Source organism: Carica papaya, chromosome 2, assembly GCF_054855325.1.
Source record: "Carica papaya isolate Zhongbai chromosome 2, ASM5485532v1, whole genome shotgun sequence".
Lineage (NCBI taxonomy): Eukaryota > Viridiplantae > Streptophyta > Magnoliopsida > Brassicales > Caricaceae > Carica > Carica papaya.
Genome location: NC_142310.1, coordinates 7148118 through 7170079, shown reverse-complemented (window position 1 = coordinate 7170079; position 21962 = coordinate 7148118). Strand labels below are relative to the sequence as shown.

The window sequence follows — 21962 nt, the reverse complement described above, 5'->3', positions numbered from 1 at the left end:
ATAAGATCCTTTTTTGCTAATTAAGCTACTTTTATATATACATACATTTACGAATAAAAATAAAATAATGTTATGTTCTTTATATCAAATTATCGATTAATATAAAAATTTAAGTCGTATATTATTAATAATTTAATTTTGAGTTTTTAAGAACTTATCGTAAATTTTTATTTTTAATAACAACAGATCATGTTAGAACAGTTAAAAAACTGAAGAAAAAAAATAAACATACTATAAATTTGTAATCCAAAATCATATATACTAAAATTTAAAAGTACAGTCAGAAATCATATCATCTAACGCAAAATTTATAGTCAAAATCAATTAAAGGCACAAGTACTAGTTGTAGGATAAGATTCATACTCTTTAATTCAAATGCAAGACATAGAAATCAATTAGCTACTCAACACATGTTGAGCAAAGGGAAATAGAAAGGCAATTATAATAATACTTTAAAAATATTTTAATTTTATATATTAGTAATTGTTGAACTTTATATTAAAATTTAAATCAGATATTACTAATAACTCGAATATATATATATATATATATATATAAAACAAAGTGTCAGCATTTTGATGATCATATGATGCATAAGTGATTAACAACAATTCCAAAACACAAATGTCTTTAAAGACTGAAAACGAATGGGTGGTTTTTGACTCAATGATAAAGATAAAAACATTTTGCTTCGTAAAAACAAGTGAAAATGACAGCAGTGGCATTTTACATTACATAAAACACTGCAGATTTTCACACACCAACAGTTTGGGAAGTGCTTCACAAAAGCAAATTTTAGGTGCACTTCAAAACAACATTGTAAATTTTTTATGTTTACAATTTTTATTATTAAGGTTAAATTTGATGTGATATGGATTTAGTTCAATTTTGACTCTAGCCAACTTTTACTGTGCAGATCTTCTAGAATGTATAATCACACTCTAGTTTGATCTACGAAAATTATTCAAATAATGTTCTTATAAGCAGAGATATACGGAAAATTAGTTCCTAAAGATTTCTCCAATTCCTGCATCGATAGTGTTCAATAATGGAAGAAGAAGGAAAAAAAAAAAAAAAGAAACATATCCAAGTATCATAAATTAGAACATACGCTACACAGTTAAATTGTACAAAAAAACTTGATTAAACCTTAAACAAGCAAAACAATGATAATTAAAAAATAAGAGGATATATATAATACCAAAGGATGTGTTAAAACTTACTTTGAATAATTGATTAGTAGAAAATCCATTTTCTAATCAAAGTGGAACTGGGAAAATGAAACTTTTTATTATCCTTAATTAGTGGAAATCAGGCTGGTCTAATTATAATTCATCTTTGTGTCCTCATACATAATTAGCCAATTAGATTGATCTCCACTAGTAAACAGATTTTGACTTGCTAACATGGCAATCTTCTGTTTCCTGTTTGGCCAATGATTATTTATATATAAAATACTAAAGATAAATCTGCAATTAGAAGGTTGCAGCCGGATTCAATTATTGTAAGTAATGCATTCATAAGATCCGGTTACTGGCGGTTTTGATGATTTTTCCGGCGAAGCTGGGCGTCAAGTGGGGTGGTACAAGTTCAAAAAGGATATTTTAGAATGTGCTTTGTCGAGCATATGTACTAGTATATCATCATCATCTATAAGTCATATATTCCTTTTTGGGTGTCCATAAATAATGTCATCATGCCCTTCCATTCAACATTCACACACCAATATTTGTCTCTCTTCTTCTTCTTCTTCTTCTTCAGAAGCCTGCATCAAGCAGCAAGAACCAGAGAGTACAAACATGGTGAAATTCTCTAAACAGTTTGAAGGGCAGCTTGTCCCTGAATGGAAAGAAGCTTTTGTTGATTACTGGAAACTCAAGAAAGATCTCAAGAAAATTCATGCCCTTAACACTAACAATAATAACAAGAATAATAATTCTCATACTCTCACTAATATCCTTAAATCCTCTATTGGGAAACTCTCTTTGTTTGGCCCCAAACGTAGAGATCACCATGGTCCTATTCAAGTAAGCGTACCTCTATCTCTACATAAATTTATGTGTAAACTCACTATATCGATCATTACATGTGCTTAAACTAATGTGCTATTTTTGGTCTCGAAAGGTTCACAAGAAGCTCGCGTCTTCAGCTAGCAAGGGTGATTGGTACGAGACTGAATTGCTCGAGCAGTTTGCTGATACTGATGCAGCTAAAGAGTTTTTTGCTTGTCTTGACATGCAACTTAACAAAGTGAATCAGTTTTATAAAACTAAAGAGACAGAGTTTATGGAGAGAGGAGAATCTTTGAAGAAACAAATGGAGATTCTCTTAGAGCTCAAGAATGCCATCAAGCAACAGCACTGTAAAGGAGCTTCTGTGGAGGACTCAAAGGAGGATGCTTCTATATCTTGCACCATTTCTTGTGGTAACTAATCAGCTTTCATCTCATTTAGTGAGGAACGCAGAATGATTAAAAGAAATTCTTATGATGATTTGTATTTTTATTTTTTGCTTAATGTTTATACACATGCTGACAAATGCATGCAACCATGAGCATAATACATACATATATACATGGAGAATGTGATACCCTGTACTTAAAAGGAAAAATGTTGTAGTGGGTGAACTCTGAAGTTGCTTAAAGTGATGAGATAAAAGTGAATAACAGTTAAATTAAGAGAATAATGAAGGAAAACATTATATTTTTTAGCCTTAACGGGATTATTAGTTTGATTTTGCTTTTGTTTTCCTTGGATACAGAGGAGGAATCTGTTAAAAACAGAGCAGAAGCAGAACAAGTGCAAGAGCAAGAGCAAGAGCAAGATGGCAGCAGTGATTTGGAGAAAGGTGAGGAGCCATTTGCCAATTCCCCAAGATCAGATGAGGCAGGAGGAATATCAATGAGAGCAAGAAAAGATGATAGAAAATTGAGAACACTATCAGATCGTGTTTTCAGCTTCCAAGGGAAGAACTTGAGGATCAATATTCCCCTCACAACACCTTCTCGTACTTTCTCCGCGATCAGCTACTTGGTTCGAGAAGATTTAGTGAACCAGTCTTCGAAGAAATGTAATCCAAATGGAACCAATCTGCACATCAACAAAACTAAGTTGCAGCATGCAGAGAAGATGATTAAGAGAGGGTATATTGAACTCTACAAAGGGTTGGGTTATCTCAAGACTTATAGGTATCATTTTAAGCTCATGAATAATCAAAAATTGGATCAGATCTACATATGCTAAGCTTTTTTAAAATGTAATTGTGACTTCCAGGAACTTGAACATGCTAGCTTTCATTAAGATTTTGAAGAAGTTTAACAAAGTAAGTGGATCAAATAACAACTACAAATGTTTCTTTTTGGTTTGCAGACAACAAATGTTTCTTTTTGGTTTGCAGACGTAATGCAAATGAGATTTTCTCTGATGTTTTTCTTTTTTTCTTTTTGTTTCAGGTCACTGGAAAAGAAGTTCTTTCCATTTATCTGAAAGTAGTTGAGAGTTCATATTTCAACAGCTCAGACAAGGTAATTGGAGCCTAAAATTTTATAGAATCCTCACTGGAGCATCATGAGCCAATCGTAATGTTGCATGAACTACTAATGATTGTTGGAGATATTTTCCACTAACAAATCCTTTCATCTGATTAACTTTTCCGACAATGTAAAGTGACCATTGATACCCAAGTAAACATATCTTTGGTTTTCTTAAATCAGTCCTAGATATGCTTGTCTGTCACTTGGCAGCAGAACAATGTTAAACTACTTGCTTACAAGCTTTTGGAAATTACAGGTAATGAATTTAGCAGATGAAGTTGAGAAGCTATTCATCAAACAATTTGCAGAAGACGACCGGAGAAAAGCCATGAAATATCTTAAACCCCATCAACGGAAAGAATCACATTCTGTAACTTTTTTCATTGGTGAGTTCCTTGCAATTTTTCTTTGAAAATATAATTAAGATCAATGGGATTATGTTTTCAAAACAGAGCTTTGAGCTTGTTAAGTTTGGCAGCATGTATATGGACCCATTAGAGCACTAGGCTTTTAGCTCTAGGAGCAGTCCCAGCTGGATCACTTTTCATTTGGGTGGACAATAAAGTTTTTGTCTATGCCACAACATTATATAGTCCAAGAAAATATATACAGTACAAAGATTGCACTTTATAAAATCTGATTAACTCCTAAACTACCAACTAACCAAGCTCTATTATAGAAAAATTTCTGTGTAAGAAATCCATGCGTTTTTCTTTTTCATATATGCTTAGAACTATCAAAGTGAATAGAAAAAGATTACCATGCTCCTATTTCATATTCATACATATATATATATATATGTATATACTGATAAAATCCTGTACTAAATCAAGATTGGTTAAATATAACATAGTTCCACCATTCAGGCTTGTTCACCGGTTGCTTCATTGCCCTCCTAGTTGGATATGTGATCATGGCTCATATCACAGGAATGTACAGCCAGCAGCCAGATACAGTATACATGGAAACTGCTTATCCTGTACTTAGGCAAGTACTCCTCTAATCTGATTACCCATCTTGGAAATAGCTATTAATCATATCCGATATCCTGATAAAAATTACTAAAAGAAGAAACTTTCTGTTTGCAGCATGTTCAGCCTGTTGTTTCTACACTTCTTTTTGTATGGTTGCAATATTTTCATGTGGAGAAAGGCTCGTATAAACTATAGCTTCATATTTGAGCTTGCACCAACTAAGGAGCTCAAGTACAGAGACGTTTTCTTGATTTGTACTGTGTCTATGACTGCTGTAGTCGGGATGATGTTTATTCACTTGTCACTGGTAACAAAAGGGTATTCACTCTCACAAGTCCAAGCAATCCCTGGTCTTCTTTTATTGGTAAATTTTTTATCTTGCGATTGGTAAATCTAAATCTATTAGTACAATTTGACAGTTCTTTTATATGCTAATATATCTTGCTTTTTTTTCTTTTTATCTTCTATATGTGCAGATTTTCTTTGTATTGCTTGTTTGCCCCTTCAATATATCTTACAGATCAAGTCGATATCGTTTCCTATCTGTGATTAGAAACATCATTTTATCACCTCTTTATAAGGTATTTCTTTTACCATTATGTAAATTCCATGGCAGAGCCTCAATAAATTTATTAACCTACTATAATGAACAAATCATGTTTCTTATTACTATGCTTCATATCTTTACAGGTTGTCATGCTGGATTTTTTCATGGCTGATCAACTTTGTAGTCAGGTAAAGCTTTTTCAGGACTAAATAACTTCATTTCCTTATGAAACATTTGTTGAAAAACTGAGTACACCTTTTATGGAACAGGTGCCAATGCTCAGGAACCTTGAGTATGTGGCATGTTACTATATAACTGGTAGCTACAAGACCCAGGACTATGGTTACTGTATCAGAGCAAAGTACTTTAGGGATCTTGCTTATGCAGTGTCCTTTTTACCCTACTATTGGAGGGCAATGCAGGTAAACTAAATTACTAAGTTTCCACATTTCCGGCATGTTTTCTTGAATAATTTATATGATTATGCCTTTTCCAAGTGAAGAATATCTGAGATAAATTCTATATAAATTGTTGATCGGGTTGGCAGTGTGCACGGAGATGGTTTGACGAAGGGGAGACGAGTCACCTTGTGAACCTGGGAAAATATGTATCAGCAATGTTGGCAGCAGGAGCCAAAGTGGCTTATGAGAAAGAACAAACAGTAGGATGGCAGTGTCTTGTTGTGATCACATCAAGTGCTGCAACAGTATATCAGTTGTATTGGGACTTTGTCAAAGACTGGGGTTTGTTGCAAATGAATTCTAAGAATCCTTGGCTTAGAAATGAGTTAATGCTTCGTCGAAAGATCATTTACTACTTCTCAATGGTATATGTTATAGCCTTTCTCATAATGTCTAGGAAAATTTACTACTCCGCAAATCAAAATTAGTCCAAAAGCTGAATTTATCAGAAACATTTACCAACTATAAAATGAACAAGCTAAACTTTTACTTACTAGTCATAGTGATCAAGAACTGGAACCTGAAAAGGCATGTACTTTGTGTGATGCAGGGATTAAACCTTGTCCTCAGGCTTGCATGGTTACAGACTGTTGTTCACTCGAATATCGGACACGTTGATTATAGAGTTACCGGGCTACTTTTAGCCTCGCTTGAAGTCATAAGAAGGGGGCAGTGGAACTTTTACAGGTAGAGAGTTGACTGAAGTTACAACTTGCCTTATTGTTCTTTTTTAAGGTGTTTGTAATGAATGATGTTTGAATGGTCCAGGTTGGAGAATGAGCATCTAAATAATGCAGGCAAGTTCAGAGCAGTGAAGACAGTGCCACTTCCCTTCCATGAAGTGGATGAAGAAGATTGATGCCTAATTCGAAATAGTTGCTAATAGAATTCGATTTTATTGTCAGATGGATGGTTTTCAATTAAAGATTTCCTTTCTCCAGGAAGTGTACAAGTTGATTTCACAAGATAACCCACTTATTTAGCATTATTCCATTGATGAAAATATGGTCCATACTTGTATACAAAATTTTATAGAACAACGATAAGAAATTTATTGGAAACGCAGTTGCGTTAATCTCTTGTTAATGCTCTATTACAAATATTTGTTTGTCTTTCATGTACTTTTTTCTTGCTCTAAAACTTTAATTAAAAATACAATAATCATTTAGTTAATTCAGTATTAAGACAAATAAATTTTGATATATCATTATCACGTATTATTTAATATTAATTTCATGACTATCACATAAATTAAATTTCTATGAAATTCGGATAAAAATTAAATCAAATATTTTTAGGTTGGAAGATAAAGAACAAGGGTAGAAAAGATGATTCATATAACGCCTTGCTGTCTTCCCGACTCAAAATCCATCGAAAGAAAATGGCTGCGACGAGTGCCAGCAGTTTCTTCCCCTGCGTATCTCCTCTTAACTCTTCTGCAAATGATTCTCACGAGCCATTCAAAGGTCTTCTCTGTCCTCACTATTGCAAACCCTTTGCGTCTTGGAAACCGACACCTGCGCTTAAATGCACCAGGTCACCACTCCAAAAACACTCAACTCTTTTTGGTGTTTTTACAATAATCTTTCTTGTTCTTTTCCGGGTTTTGTTCAATTTCCTTTCTTTTTTTTTTTCCTATTTAAACTTCTTCTCCTTCATAAGTTTGTTTCCTTTTCTTTCCAGGCTGAGTAGTGCTCATATAACTGCAGTAGCGCCGAAGCGAGCTTACCGGTCATTAACGGTTTCTGGGTTGGTAGACGATGGTTCTGGGACGAACACGGAAGAAGAATTGAGCAACTCGAGCGCGGTACTGTTATTTTATTTTTGTAATTTCAGCTTAATTCTTGAAAACCTTCTATTTTCTTTAATTTTTTTGGAGTAGTTGTAGATTTTCATGATAGGATATCGGTTCAATATTTGTTAATTTATCTGCGAGTTATATATGTTTGTGTTTGTATAATATCAGCAAACAGTTGGATGTTGGAAATATGGTGTATTGTGACAAGTTTGAAATTGTCCCAATATTTAGAGATCTGAAAAACTCTGGATTTAATAGTTGTATATGAAGTTATACTTGACTAGAATATAGGTATTTTATGAATGAAATGTGAAGATGTTTGCACAAAGTTCTGAGTTAGAAAAGTGATGTATGCTATGATGATTACAAGTAAATCTTGTATATGCTGGAATTCAATAGCATAGGGGAATGAATTTTGTAGAGGATCAAGAGTTTATGGAAGAGAAAAAGAGGCTTAGAGACATGGAGGAAGAGCATTCATATTAACCATTTCATAGCCATGGGTATTCTCTTTCTCTGGAGCTCTCTAGTTCTAGATAACCCACAGTCAACCCAATAGCTTATTTGTACCCATTACACCAAACATCCGACCATAACTATCCACAATTTGCTTCACTTTTAACTTCCTAAGAAACAATCCTATTCTTGAAGTCAACTTGACCTCAAGCTATTCTACAGAACTCTTAGATCTAGACTTGCCATGGCATTGCAACTCCAAAAAATCTTAAAGTTTAGTGCAGAGAGTTGGAAATGAAACTACCAAAGAGTCTTTCATTTTTTTTTCTTCTTGTAAAATGACTATAGAACTGGTAGTTGGAAGGATCAAGCATCAACATAGTTCATCAAACATGCATCATTGCACCAGCCATTGCCATTTGAAGAGGCAGTGGGGTGATATTCTAAAGCTGGAGATTTTGCACCTTGTTACATTCACCATTTGCAATAGCAGCTTGTTAATTTGTGCTGTAAATTGATAAGGTCCCGAACTTGAGATCTAGGCACAGGTGTATTCACATCAAAGTCTTCCAACAACGTTGCAGCTTACTGGAGTTTTGGCCTTTACAACCTATGTTTAGGGCTCATTGGAGAGAACTCAATAATTCTCTAGAGAATACTCTAGTTTGGTGAAAATGTTTGATGCTTTATTCATTGATTGAAGTAGATATTTTTAGGGAGAGCTAGTACTATTTATATCCAAATTCGTAGGATTGAGATACGAAATCAAAGATAGACTAAATTGGTATTAATTGAAAGAGTAAACTGGAAAAAATAATTCCAGTGTTAAATTAAATCAAAGCTACTAATCCAAAATTGCATATCTTTTGCATTGGTCACTGCTTCTGCATTGGTCTCCTTGTGCTCTCCATGCCTATTGCTATATAACAAACTGGTAAACTGCTCATCTTCTTCTGCAACTTGCTTTATTTCTTCCTCACCTGTGTGTGTAACATCACTCTCCCCCATCTAAAGGTGAAGCGTTCACAAGCACCAAGGAAGAATAATGTTGGGACATTTCCAAGACATCCTCCAATAAAGTATGAACCAGAAAAAAGGTCTTCCCAATTAACTAGTATCCGTTGCCGTTTTTTCTTGGATTGCTGGTCGGGAACAAGGTACATAACTCGAATAATTTCTTCCAAGTGGACAGGAGATAGGGGAAGTCCTACCAATTCCGTCCCTTGGAACTTCTTCAAACAACCTTTGCCAACGATAGAAGAACCTAGGCTAAGTTTAGTTTTGGCATTTGTGCAAATGTTTCTATACAATTAACTCTCTCAACTCTATCAGTTTGAGTGAATCCTTTTGCAACCAGTCAAGTTTTACATCATTCAGTAGTCTCATCAGCTTTGCATTTCGGTATAGAACACTCATTTGCAACTAACAGACTTTTTAGCTTTAGGCACGTTCTTACTTCCCAGGTTACATTTTTTTTTCTAGGGCTTGCATTTCTTCCATGACTACCTCTCTCTGCTCAGGCAACATTGCACCAACAGACTTTTTACCTTTAGGCAACATCATCAGTTACTAGGTTGCTTTGCTAATGTGCTCTTACAGTGCCAGTCATAAAAATTTGGGGTGAACTTGAAAGCAAGGGCTTCCCATTGTAATCAGCCCTATAATATGAACCATGTGGACATGCTTATTCGATAATATATGAGAGGGAAGTAGCCTCCTTTGCACTCACTTGGTCAAGGACTCACACCTGTCTTAATATACTTCTGATTTCTGATGATCCGTAGAAATAAGCTTAGCATCTCAAACTGTTGAACAGCATGCTTCATTGTTAAGGACACTTTTGGCCGCTTATTTAATAGAGACCTGGTAACATTTATATTCTTGTTATAAATAAATATTTGTTTTTGTTCAGTTAATTTTATTTCCTGCATATTTTCTATTCAGGGTGCCACTTTTGATATAAAACTACCAAGAAGAAGTTTATTAGTGCAATTTACGTGTAATGCATGTGGTGAAAGAACAAAACGGCTCATAAATCGATTAGCCTATGAAAGGGGGGCTGTTTTTGTTCAGGTAATTGATAAGTTATGTTGATTTTTTTTCTGAAGGAATTCTTATACTAGTTCTCTTGACGATTAAGGCCCTGTTCTGTATTTCTTCAGTTTTTTTGAGTTTCCAAAGTTTGTTGCATTCCATGGAAGAATACAGACAAAATTTCTGGTTCATAAACACTGCTCAAGGTGAACTTATTGTTCTCTTGGGAATCATGTTACTTAAGGACAAAATGATTCCAGCTTCCAACTCATTGTCTTCTTACAGGACTTATAAGAGCAATCAGTAACAATGGAAAAAGAGAAACTTCCTTTGCTATTAAGACTTCCTTTTGGTGGTTCTAGCAGTTAATTTTGATATTCTCGCTTCAGTTTAGTGTTAAAGCTGTATACCTCTCCATCACATTCTTGCTTCTCATTTCGATTCACTACCGTATTCATAAATCGAATGCTGCATATCTTTGAGAATTTTACCCTTTTTTAAAATAATTTGAGAACTTTATCCTTTAAGCTTTCATTTGGTTCATCGACTTTGCATTCCTATTGAGGCAAGGATGCACTGCATTATAGTAACTAAAAGGGGATTTAGCTACTTAATCTGTGCTGTTGCCAAGGTGTGACAGCTTATGCTTCCGCTAATCTGTTGTACAATGGAACAAGTGGTTGGATTGGTGTATTGGATTCTCATTCAAGTTCACTAGTTGAACCCACCTTGAAAGAATGCCATTTTAGTTAAGATTCCAGTTATACACCCGAAGTGGATGTCACTAGGGAGAAATATATGCCTATATGTATATTATGCTTAGTTTTCAGTCCTAATAAAACTATATATTTTGCTGCAGTTTTTGTTCCTTGTTCTATTCAAAAATATATTTTTTTCATCAGCCTGACAAGTAGCAGTTCCCATCAGTGTGCAGGGTGTCTCCAACATCACAAATTAGTGGACAACCTCGGCCTTGTGGTTGAGTATGACTTGCGAGAAACCAATGTTAACTCAAGTACAGACCAAGTTTGACAAGTGATGAAGAATGTGACTTTTTTTTTTTGTTTTATCTTTTTCATATTTTCAGTATGTTATTATGGTTTCTCATAATATTATCCTGTTCTTTGCATATATTCAGAATGGATGCTTATAATTATAATGCATGTTCATTAAATGCTAACCATGCTGGAATGTTAAAAATACAAAATATTCTCATGGCTCAATTTTTAACTTGACGTTATTGTATACATAAGAAATAATTGTCTCTACTGAGTATAAAAATAAATCCATGGCTCATTGTATAACTTTGCTAGACTCTGCAGCCTGTAATAGACAGCAGAATGGCAATGGCTAATCCAGTCCTCATCCATGTTCCAGACCTTATGCCTCGCACTGTATTTCCTCCATTCTGTAAGCCAAAAACACAGCAGTTGTCAAACAGAATATTTTTCAGTCTTTATACAGATATTTTCTGAAATCTAATTGTTTAGTTCATGCAAATTTTTTGTCACATATAAAAGAGCAGGTTGGTCAACAGCCTTTTAGAGTGACCATATTACCAAGCTTAGAGATGGTGATGGTGCTGGTGTTGTATCATCAGGGTCTGGCACTGTTGGTGGTGCTGGTGGACTTGGAACGGTTGGTGCTGGAGCTGGGGCATGATGCCTCTTGTGTTTGTGCCTTCTCCTCTTGTGCTTGGTAGGAGCAGGTGCAGGAGCTGGTGAAAGAGTAATTGGTGCTGGAGCGGGTGCAGGTGGAGTTTTCACTGGTGCTGGTGTTGATGCTGGTGGTGTTTGGACAGGAGTGGGCGGCAATGCTGGTGGTGGTACAGCTGGTGGTGGCACTGCTGGTGGTGGCACAACTGGTGATTGTGATGGAGTTGAAACTGGGGGGCTCTGTGGTGGTGGAATCTGAGGAGGTGAGACTGTAGGACTTGTGGCTGGTGCAACCTTGGGAGCGGGTGGTGATTTAGGAGAAGTTGCGCTTACCGGTGGCTGAGTTGCTACTGTTGGAGGAGTAGATGGTGACAGCGTGGAGGTTGGAGGAGGTGCAGAGGTGGAAGGAGGCGGCGTGGAGGTTGATGGTGAGGGTATTATAACGGGTGAAGCTGCCGGTACTTGACCATTGATGACGGCTAGTGGAAAGCTGAGGCAGGCAAAGAAGAGAGGCCAAATCAGTGAAGCCATGTTGTTGAGGTAGGAAATTGTGGGAAACACGAATTGGTTATAAATAGATAGGGGAAAGGGTATCTTAGAAGCATAAAGTGTTTGGTGAATGAAATGTTGGGAGGGAGAAATGTAGTATTCAATTGAAGGCTACATCTCTTCTAATGATTTGGCGGAGTGAGATGGTAATAATCTGTGGGAAAAGCCAGCTTGCTTGTTTTGAAAAGGTTTCTGACTTGAAGTTGCTGTAGACGTTCTAGGCCTTGCAAGGAGCCCTGAAACGTAATGAAGAAGTAACTATCATGTTTTACTTTGAGATGGACCAGCCCTGTAACTCATTTAGAGGTTTAAGAATTGGCATTATACTGAACTTTTTTAATCTAGATCCTAAGAAATCCACATGGGTAGATCTAAATTCATGCTAGCTACTGATTATTTGGCTAAACTGGCATTACTTCGTAAATGTTTTCTTTAATTTTGCCATAAATTTTTTTTATTGATTGGCTAAATGTTCATGAGACATGTATACGACATAATATAAAATACATGAAGTGAAAGGGTGAACAGGACACAAATGGTATTGACAACAAACAATCAGCTGTGATGCACAAACTGATGTTTAACAGAAAACCTAGACATTGGTAAGCAGTCTCCATCAGATTTGAGGAAAAGAAAATTCAAGAACCCTACTTTTGTTTGTCATTGTTCTTAACCGAATATTGCTCACCTTGCTCGCAAAATGTACTACAGGCTGTAAACATTTTCTGCAACTAGTACTTGAGATCCAATTTATATCCTTTTGATTTTGTAAATTTAACTCCAAAGATTTATTAGATCATTATCTGCACAACCCTGATGCTGTATACCACCAACAAAATGAAATGTTATCTCTCAGTCTACTATCTCTTAGTCAGAGCAATATTGTCGCATATTAATACATATACTTCAAATATTCTATTCATCTGATTCACAAAAACAAGAGAATGCCAAACAAAAGTTCTTTTCTTTTAAGGGAGAAGCAATTGAAGAATTTAATATTACAGCTTGAGCTGAAGTAATAAATTTTCCCCCAAAATCTTATAAACAAAGAATAGACGGGTATAAATAACTTTCAGCCAATCCAGTCCCAGGAGGTTTTACAATTTACAGCAGAAGGTATATATTCTCAGTCGTGTCATTTGATCAAATTAAGACATACTCTGTAGGTTTCAGAAAAGGCCGGCTTTCCAACAAGATACTTCAGCTGGTCCATCCCGAACATCATATTCATGCTCATAAAGGTATAGATCTTTTGAAGAATGTGTTAACCCATGATGATTAATATTTCTTTTGTGCACCTATTTTTACCAACAGCAAGAAACAAGGTTTGAAGACCCTTATAAACAAAACATGATGTGGAAGATATCGTGCATCTTAGCCAGGGCTTTTGATGGATGGCCCCTAATAGGAAGACAAGAAGGTGGGGGCGATGTTTCTGCATTCTTCTCCTTCTTCCTTCTCCGCAGCTGAAAAAATTGCTGCATTACATCAGCACACTCTGATGGCAATACTCCTCTCCGGATTTTCATTTTTGGGTGGAATGGATGGACAGGAGCAGCTGGCTTATCACTCAACTCTGATCCATTTCCTCCATCAGGGAAAAGCCTGCATAATGCCATCCATTAAACTTTGTTGGCCCTTTGGAAGGAAACAGAGAAAGATAGAATCTCTTACCAATTTGTCAACTATACAAAACATTAAACATTCTGACTATTTCCGTTTCATGAAGTTCAAGATTCTGTGAAACTAGCTCAGCATTTTCTTTCATGGACAAACATTAAATTTTAAGAAGAAATGGAATAAAAACAGACCTTTTACAGAAAATACTTTTAAATAGGTAAACCAGCCCATAACAAAACATGAAAAGTTTGCCACTACGATATAGAAATCAACTCAACTTTTCCAAATCACCCCAATCTAAGGATTTCTCAATAAAATTATTTAAATATAAATCTCTCTCCCTACCTAGAAACCAGGAGATTTTGGTCTATCCATACTTGAACCTTGTTTATCTTTTCCCAGTCATTTTAGGATAGAAAACACAATTACAACTGCTTGTTCTACAAGGGCCCCAATCTAAAATTACAAGGACAAATCAGGCTCCTTTCTTTTTTCCTTTTTTTTGTGAAATAAAAAGTGTAAAAATATCATTAAGTATATGCACCAAAGGCATGCACAACCCATGTACTCGTTTTCTTTTTTGGGGGGTGGGGGGACCATTATAACTTCTGCAAACAAAAATTGAAGAATAGACCTATCTTCTGTCAAATATAACATTAAGCAAGATTAGTTCTCAATTGCAGTGGAAATCCATAGAGAAGTTACCAACCTAATCCAACTGCCGTCAGCTCCAAGAAGCTTGTTGGGAGCTCCCCACACAAGTGTGTCAATTCTTGCTTGAAGAATTGCTCCAGCACACATGGGACATGGTTCAAGTGTTACATAAAGAGTAGTACCCTGAGAAGGAAAAATGGTCATCTTCCAACAAGGTGCCCTCAGATAGATTCAATAAACTTACACGTAAATAAGTCAGAGATAGCAAAGTGATTATGTACATATAGATATATGTGTATATATATAGGAAGAATGTTTTATTACTAGAGAGTACAAGACAAGTGGATAAGGTATTGTCCAAAAAACAAAAAGCATAAACAGAAGAGAGCTTCCAATTCCTTTGCAAACTAAGTATATCCCTCAAAAACCCATTTAGAAGACTAAGAACACAATACTATCCCAAATAAGTTAGAAAAGTTGTCTTGATAGACTTAGTAGCCAGTACTGCCATCACCTTCTTAAGACTGGGATAAAGGTAACACCTTTCTGTATCCAGATGAAAAACTGTACACAAAGAAAAATCTGGTAGAAAGAGTCCGTGCCCCATTTAATCTTGCTCCTGAACCCCAATTTAAGTGCGAATCTAAATCAATTGAAAGCTATAAAAATCGGTTTTCCATTTCAGATTGTTTTTATATGGTAACTAAATACAACAATGATAAGCAATACAGGAAATTTTGGACTTCATATCCCTCAAATAAGTTAGAAAAGTTGTCTTGATAGACTTAGTAGCCAGTACTGCCATCACCTTCTTAAGACTGGGATAAAGGTGTGTCTTTCCGTATCCAAATGAAAAACTGTACACAAAGAAAAATCTGGTAGAAAGAGTCCGTGCCCCATTTAATCTTGCTCCTGAACCCCAATTTAAGTGTGAATCTAAATCAATTGAAAGCTATAAATTTGACAACACAATAAAAATCGGTTTTCCATTTCAGATTGTTTTTATACGGTAACTAAATACAACAATGATAAGCAATACAAGAAATTTTGGACTTCAGACGAAGTTGGAGGGTATGGATGAGCTGCTCTCGATTAGAATGATTAAAATCCATTACAACGTCACTATGAAGAAATGCATATCACTAAGTTAGAACTTTTTCTCAGCAAAATGATCATGCCTTGCAGGCAAAACATCAAGGGAAAATTATTCCCTGGATCAGACCCTTTACTAGTACAATAAGAGTGTATACTAATGAACAGGCTTCAAGAGAACACACTTCAGCACTTTTCCCAATAAAAGCCACTGCTTGTTCCCGATTGATTATAGTTCCATAATTTTCACACAACTAACTACATGCAGCAAAAGGTTGGAAACCTCATTGCCATGTGCTAGTGTGGCTTCTGGTCTGTCTTTAAGTACTTTACTCTTTTTTGTTCTGTTTACATCATATTTTTGCTTAAACAGCATTAGCTCAAAGTCTTGTCTTCATTCTACAGAGAACAAGTTATTCTATTCAGCTCTTTCAAAATACCTTTCAAATCCACTCTAGAGAGTAATACTCTAACCACATTGCTTGTTAAACATGTGAAGGACCCAATCTTTAGATTAGACTCACTGACACATCATTATACTAAACTAATAATACATTCCTGGAAGAATATAAAATAAGTAAATAAAGTAAAGATGAAAATATATAAATTAAAAAAAAAAGAGTTTAAAATAGATAGAAGTTACCGCAAGTCTCCATGAGTTAAGTAGTTTTGAAGCCTCCCGTATACAAATCATTTCTGCATGGGCTGTTGAGTCCCGTAACTCCTCTACTCTATAACATAATTTCTATGTAAATTACTCAAAAGAAATTAAGTAACAACTGTGCTTCAATTAAAATTATAAAACTTACAGGTTACAACCACGAGCAATAATCTTCCCCTCTTGTACTAGGACAGCCCCAACAGGAACCTCCCAGATATCAGCAGCCTTATTGGCTTCCAATAATGCTTCCCTCATGAACATTTCATCATTTTTCCGCTGCTCGGTTTCAAGTACGTACGCTTCTTCCCATTCATCAAATCTATCTCTCAGGACTTGTTTGTTCCTCTGAAGCTTCCTTTGTTTTAACTCGCCATCCTTCCCTAAAGAGCCCAATTGTTCGTTTATAATCAGACTATCAGGTTGCTTTATCTGCTCCCTGGACCCACTACCAGAGATAATAATGTTACCAGCTTCTGATACTTCTTTCATAAGCGAAGATCCATGAATGCTTCTCTCTTGTAAAGATAACGATGTTTCCGGTGCCATCTCAGAATTGGTGCCATGAGAACTTCCATCTAAATTCCAACCAAATTCTGCCTCGGCAGAAGTTGAGCCAGTAACTTCTGATGTAAATCCACTTTCCGATTGTTCAATTAAACTCAAACTATCAGGTTGCTTTACCTGCTCCATTGAGCCACTACCAGACACAACAAGCTTTCCAGATTCTGATACTTCTTCAAAAAGAAGTCCATGAGTGCCTCTATCTTTGCCATGAAAGCTTCCACCTGAATTCCAATCAAGCCTTGCCTCAGCAGAGGTTGAGCAAGAAACTCTAGGTGTAGATCCACTTTCTAACATGCTCAAAGCCGGTAATGCACCTCCTTTGTGATGTTTCATTGTCTCCTTTGATCTGGCTGGTTCAGATGATTCTCCTTGAATTTGAGAACAAGTTTGACCTACTTCTACCTGACGTAGAAGTGCACCCTCTTGTTGCATGCTTTTTTCCCTTTTGACAGTTTCGTCACTCTTCTCATCAGCTTCACGTCCAGAAAACCATGCCTCACTGCTTACAGACTCAGTTGATGAACTTTTTCCACCAGACTTTCCAGCCGAACTGCAATTTCCAGCACGTGAACCCCACCTTAGTCGGACTACATCAGCAATAATAGCCCACAAGGATCTGTCAGTTCTCTTTATAATTGCATTTTCTGTGGCTGAGGTTCCCTCTGCCACATCTGCCTGGAATTTCTGAACAGATGGGTCTGTTACATCCCACATCTCATCTGACGGCCCCTTTGCTCCAGCACCTCCAGATGATCGCTTTGAGTCTCCAGAACCATATCGACCCAAACTCTTCTGTCTATGCTTCTCTTCAGATGTAAGTTCATTGTCAGAAGTTTTCTTCACCCCTTGGACTTCTGAAATTGATACTTCATGCCTTACCTTCTCAACAAACTCCCCTATTATTTGCATGGATGATTGCTCTAACCGTTCAGCTGAACCTAAAGCATCTTCTTTGGAGGCAGACATTAAAGACTCTTGAGAAACTGCATCCCTTCTGTTTCTGCCATATGATTCACCATGTATAGATGGACTTGTTCTTGAATACGTGTATAATGCACTAGCAACCCCTTCTGATGTTTCAGAGGAAACCTCCTGCATTGCAGTTTCACTGATTGGATAGCCCAGCACCTTACCTCTATCAACCAATTGAGATGGAGGAGGCATCAGTATTGCTTGTGAACTTCTCTTATCCCTGTCTCCTGCAGTAATCTGCTGCATTCTTTCCTCAGAAACCAGTGTCAAAGATGCTTGGGAACTAGAGACCGCTTTAGAGGCCTTTTGACGAGAACTTGATAATCTAATAGGCTGTTGGATCTTTTTTCCCAAGCTAGTTTGCACCACTCTTTCATCAGTCTGATCTGGTTGTTCTCGTGCTTTTCCTATTGGTTTCACAACTGATGTCAAAACATTTTCTTGGCTAATTATCCTCTTTTCTGTAGTCTTTTGAGAATCTGTAACAGTTAGTACATTTCCAGCAGAAGATACTGATAGATTGGTGGCATCCAAGGTGCCTTGTCCAGATTCAACTCTCTTAAGAGGCTTTTGATCTATAAAGGAATACTGCTGTTTCCCTTCTGCTTCTGAGCTAGATACAAAATTTGTATTTATTTCCTGGCTCTTAATATGAGTTTCAGAGTGTGAAACAGACGATCTTCTAATGTTGGTATCATGAACTTCAGATTTTCTTTCCAAGTCAACTTGGTGAATCATCCTTTGAGAATCTTGCAGCCGTCTTCCTGCTGTTCCTTGAACTGAACTCTGAACCAGATTCCTGTTATCATCTGCAGTCTTCATTCTAGCTTCAGAATGTCTTTGTGAATGAGAAATTCTTTTAGCCCCAGCATCTTGAATTTCTGTTTTTTCAACGAGCTGCTGTGACTTTCTCATTGAGTCAATTTTATCATCAACATAGCCAACTGAATGCTCGGTTCTTTTTCCCAGATCTGAGTCCACTCCCATCATCTTTTCTTCTCTGCCACTAAATCGCTTTTGTGAATGAGTGATCATTTTAGCATCATTACCACAGATCTGCTGTATATGCTGCTTTTTTCTTCTGTGGTCCAAATTCACAGTAAAAACTGATTCCTTTTCATCAACACCAAAATGCTTTTGAGGACTAGAGGCCTTCACATATCCTTCATGACTAGTCCTTAACATTTTTCCTTCTTTAGTTGAAGATCCCTCTCTAGATTGTTTTTCTCTAACTGTTACTTCAATAAGCCTCTTTTCTAACATTTTTGGGGAATCCCGGTCAATATTATTTCCTGCTGCACTATACTTCTGTTCTAAAATTTCCTCACCTGCAGCCTTATCACTCCTATGTCTTCTAAATTCTTCAAGAGCTCGAACCTCAGACTGACCCCCTGTACCACTTCCTAAGTCATCAATTGAGCTTGAAACTTCTTCCACAAATCCGAAATCCTCATCCTTAACTTCTGTGTCACTTTCAAAGTTCTCCAAAGATGAAAATGAATAGTATGATGAACAACTAGAACTTTTCCTCCTCCCCCGATGACCTTCCTCTCTCGAGGAATCTTCCCTGTCTTCATTCCTGCCATGAACCTCCCCTTTCGATTGCAATGTGACTGAACCATATTGACACCTCGAGTCACTCTCCAACAAGTCTGACTCAAAAGTTAACTTCTTTCCCTCATAATTTTCATGACCATTATCCTCTTTGCTCCCTATTTCTACTCTCTTTCTATTTCCTCTATAGCCTCTTTTACCTGAATTCAATCTCCTCTCCACTTCTGCTCTCTTGTTATTCTTGAGGTAACATTCGCCTCTGGGTTTGCTTCTCTTCTTCACCTCCACTTTCTTATATGAAATCTCACTTCTCTCCCTACTACCTAAACATTCCTCCCCGAGTTCTTCACTCAACAAGCTAATTACAGCCTCGGCATCATCTACACAATCTAACTGATACCCATCATTCTTTTCCTCGAAAACCCTGCATCTAAATCTCCCAGTCCTTCTGTCAGTAGTTCCACAACCATAGCTCTCCTTAACAGAACAAGATACCTGGTAATAATCTCTATCAAGATCATAAACTGGAAAGCGATAAAAGTAACCGTTCCCACCAGCCAAGACCAACCTTCTTCTACGAGTAGGCCACTGAATAAGTGTGGATTGCCTCAACCCAGGCACAAAGCAAGGGTTTATATACAACTTATTATGGGTGGCACATGATGTACAACAAGAGCAGCATGAACAACAATTAGATGAGGATGACGGGGTTGTATCAAATCTTTCACTCAGTAAGTTAGAGTAGTCATTGATTGAAAATGAGAAAGACCCTTTACTCCTAAGTGATAGTACCGTTGAGCTAATGTATGAGTTATGCATATCTCTGTCACTCTGTTGCTGGAGAGAGAGAGAAAGAGAGAGTTACCTCGACGGGAGATGTGGATTTTGGTGGGTTTTCTGAGCTGAAACTGAAGGTGAAATCAGGGTAAAGTGCTTCATGTGTGTGGCGTTAGATCAGATTTGCAGTTACTCTACTCGGATCAGAGCCTCGAACGAAGAGGAGATTGTTTCCTCATCTGGTTTGGGGTGAGCTGGGGATCCTGAGTAGTTCAGATTGGAGCGAGTTGGCTTGCTACGATGGCTAACTCTGACGATTTAAGATTGGAGTTAAAAGTCCATGGGCCGATTTCTGTGTCTCCCTTCGTTTCTGAAACTTCCCGCGTTTGCTTTCTTCCTCTGACCGAATCCAGGGAATGGGCTTGGGTTTATCAATTCCCTGCTTTTATTTCTATTTCATTTTCATTTGCTCCATTTATTTTGTTCACATAAATTTTGATCTTAGTTACGAACTAGATTAATATCATCATCATTAAGTATAAAGTTAGAAGAAAAAAAACACTTTCAGAAATCAATTCTATCATTTATATTCTTTATTCATAGAAACTGAGAAATTGATGCATGATTTTAGATTCATTAGGACCGATGGAATTCGAAACTGTAATTTTTATCTTATAGAACTCGGTGTTCTAACCAATTGATGTTAAAAAATAAAATATTAGAACGATATTTTATATCTTTATAAAGCATAAATGTATCAATAAATTGATGGGCTATTTTATTTGAGAATGATAATTATACAATTGTAATTTGTAATTAAAATGTATTAGCAATTTTAATATTAGGTAGATGATGAATTACAAATATGGTTAATTAATGCCAACAAAATGAATACCGTGTGTTGAACTTTCTTTAATTTATACAATTTATTGAACATTTCTAACATATAAATTACAATTAACTAAAATGTATATGTCTTTCACATTTGATTGTGGGAAATAAAGATGTCAATTCAATTTCTTGTTTGTATTATATAATATTATATAAGGTAACAAATTTTGATTTAAATTTCTTCCTATTTACAAATTTTAATATAAAATGCTTATTTTTATTTAATATTATTATTATTATTATTATAGACTAGTCTCTTGCAATTGATAATATAACCAACGGTCAACTCTTCTTCATTAATATATGTAATATAATATAATTCTAGAAGATTAATTAAGTGTGAAATAATATTTGAAATAATTGTGATTGTGATCACACACTTGTTGATTAATCTTAGTGAGCCGCATATGATGACTCTTTTTTTAATTACATTCATCACTTAAATGAGAGACTAAAGTTTTCAACACATAATTATTGTCATCAATCATACCAAAAATGATAAAAATCTCATTTAATTTTTTAAATATTATTAAACATAAATATCAAATTACTATAATTTATTGCATATAAGTGAAATCTTTATTCGTATTAGAAAATATCAAACTTTGTATTTAAATATAAAATAATACATGACTAATTTAATATTTTAATTGAAAATAAAATATCAAAATTTTAATTAGCATAATTAAAATAAATTTGTGAAATATAAATTACTTATTATGAACATTTAAACCAAAACAAATTAAATTAATATATAAGATCATCGTTATATATAATTTTAAGATATTTCCCACTTGTGAAATTAATAAAATTAAAATTAAAAGAAAGACATAAGAAATTAATAAAATTAAAAATTAACTAATTAATTTTTTTTTTTTGCAGTAATTAAGGTTGAATAATTAGCTCATAAATTATTATGGTATTAATTTTATCATATATTTTATTTTTCAAAAGAAAAAAAAAAGGATAATAATTTAATAAAACGACGTCGGTGGTTGGTCGTTTCAAAAAATCTGAAGTCGTAATTGTTGACTTTTCATATATTAAATAGGTCACCAATATAATCAATAGTATTATTATGTCTTTTGGGAAGGGAATATTCGTCAAATAATCAAAACCAAACCTGCAACACCCAAAAAAAATTTATTTTTATTATTATTATTATTATTAT

The 21962-nt window shown here is 35.5% G+C and overlaps 4 protein-coding genes across 8 annotated transcripts; 2 read left to right on the top strand and 2 right to left on the bottom strand.

Moving 5' to 3' along the window:
* The first annotated feature begins 1499 nt into the window (after positions 1–1499).
* PHO1;H1 (EXS (ERD1/XPR1/SYG1) family protein) lies at positions 1500–6589 on the top strand. Its single transcript, XM_022054871.2, has 14 exons — positions 1500–2027; positions 2125–2425; positions 2761–3187; positions 3273–3321; positions 3452–3523; positions 3789–3918; positions 4399–4519; positions 4621–4870; positions 4983–5087; positions 5197–5241; positions 5323–5475; positions 5601–5879; positions 6065–6201; positions 6283–6589. Exons 1-14 carry the CDS (start codon positions 1689–1691, stop codon positions 6371–6373), a joined length of 2499 nt encoding a protein of 832 aa, XP_021910563.2. The 5' UTR covers positions 1500–1688; the 3' UTR covers positions 6374–6589.
* Positions 6590–6799: 210 nt separating this feature from the next.
* Positions 6800–12430, top strand: LOC110824088 (Zim17-type zinc finger protein). 4 transcript variants are annotated; one of them, XR_015816917.1, is made up of 5 exons: positions 6810–7050; positions 7198–7321; positions 9713–9841; positions 10730–11212; positions 11328–12430. XR_015816917.1 is itself a non-coding variant. In XM_088213045.1 (4 exons), exons 1-4 carry the CDS (start codon positions 6896–6898, stop codon positions 9729–9731), a joined length of 441 nt encoding a protein of 146 aa, XP_088069171.1. In that variant the 5' UTR covers positions 6800–6895; the 3' UTR covers positions 9732–9841. The 4 variants fall into 4 exon arrangements, 2 of the variants coding, with proteins under 2 accessions (XP_088069171.1, XP_021910314.1); XR_015816916.1 differs by having other exon boundaries at positions 11323–12430; XM_088213045.1 differs by lacking the exons at positions 10730–11212; positions 11328–12430 and adding an exon at positions 8783–8925 and having other exon boundaries at positions 6800–7050.
* Positions 10996–11988, bottom strand: AGP19 (arabinogalactan protein 19). The gene is made up of 2 exons (XM_022054621.2): positions 11362–11988; positions 10996–11210 (listed from the first exon to the last, which is right to left on the bottom strand). The coding sequence occupies exons 1-2, from the start codon at positions 11986–11988 to the stop codon at positions 11112–11114; spliced, it is 726 nt and encodes a 241-aa protein (XP_021910313.1). The 3' UTR covers positions 10996–11111.
* A 521-nt stretch (positions 12431–12951) lies between the features above and the next one.
* On the bottom strand, positions 12952–20201 carry TADA (tRNA arginine adenosine deaminase). 2 transcript variants are annotated; one of them, XM_088213043.1, is made up of 4 exons: positions 16182–20200; positions 16016–16103; positions 14336–14463; positions 12952–13611 (listed from the first exon to the last, which is right to left on the bottom strand). In XM_088213043.1, exons 1-4 carry the CDS (start codon positions 19940–19942, stop codon positions 13344–13346), a joined length of 4245 nt encoding a protein of 1414 aa, XP_088069169.1. In that variant the 5' UTR covers positions 19943–20200; the 3' UTR covers positions 12952–13343. The 2 variants fall into 2 exon arrangements, with proteins under 2 accessions (XP_088069169.1, XP_088069170.1); XM_088213044.1 differs by lacking the exon at positions 12952–13611 and having other exon boundaries at positions 16016–16077; positions 16182–20201.
* Between the last annotated feature and the right edge of the window lie 1761 nt (positions 20202–21962).

Coding starts and splice junctions, on each gene's coding strand:
- LOC110824088 (XM_022054622.2), top strand. CDS start 6,896: ATGGCTGCGACGAGTGCCAGCAGTTTCTTCCCCTGCGTATCTCCTCTT. Junction 7,322..9,712: donor AATTGAGCAACTCGAGCGCG/GTACTGTTATTT, acceptor TTTTCTATTCAG/GGTGCCACTTTTGATATAAA. Junction 9,842..10,729: donor GGGGGGCTGTTTTTGTTCAG/GTAATTGATAAG, acceptor AGTTCCCATCAG/TGTGCAGGGTGTCTCCAACA.
- AGP19 (XM_022054621.2), bottom strand. CDS start 11,988: ATGGCTTCACTGATTTGGCCTCTCTTCTTTGCCTGCCTCAGCTTTCCA. Junction 11,211..11,361: donor CATCACCATCTCTAAGCTTG/GTAATATGGTCA, acceptor TTTGGCTTACAG/AATGGAGGAAATACAGTGCG.
- TADA (XM_088213043.1), bottom strand. CDS start 19,942: ATGCATAACTCATACATTAGCTCAACGGTACTATCACTTAGGAGTAAA. Junction 16,104..16,181: donor ATTGCTCGTGGTTGTAACCT/GTAAGTTTTATA, acceptor ATTATGTTATAG/AGTAGAGGAGTTACGGGACT. Junction 14,464..16,015: donor TTAACTCATGGAGACTTGCG/GTAACTTCTATC, acceptor TTTCCTTCTCAG/GGTACTACTCTTTATGTAAC.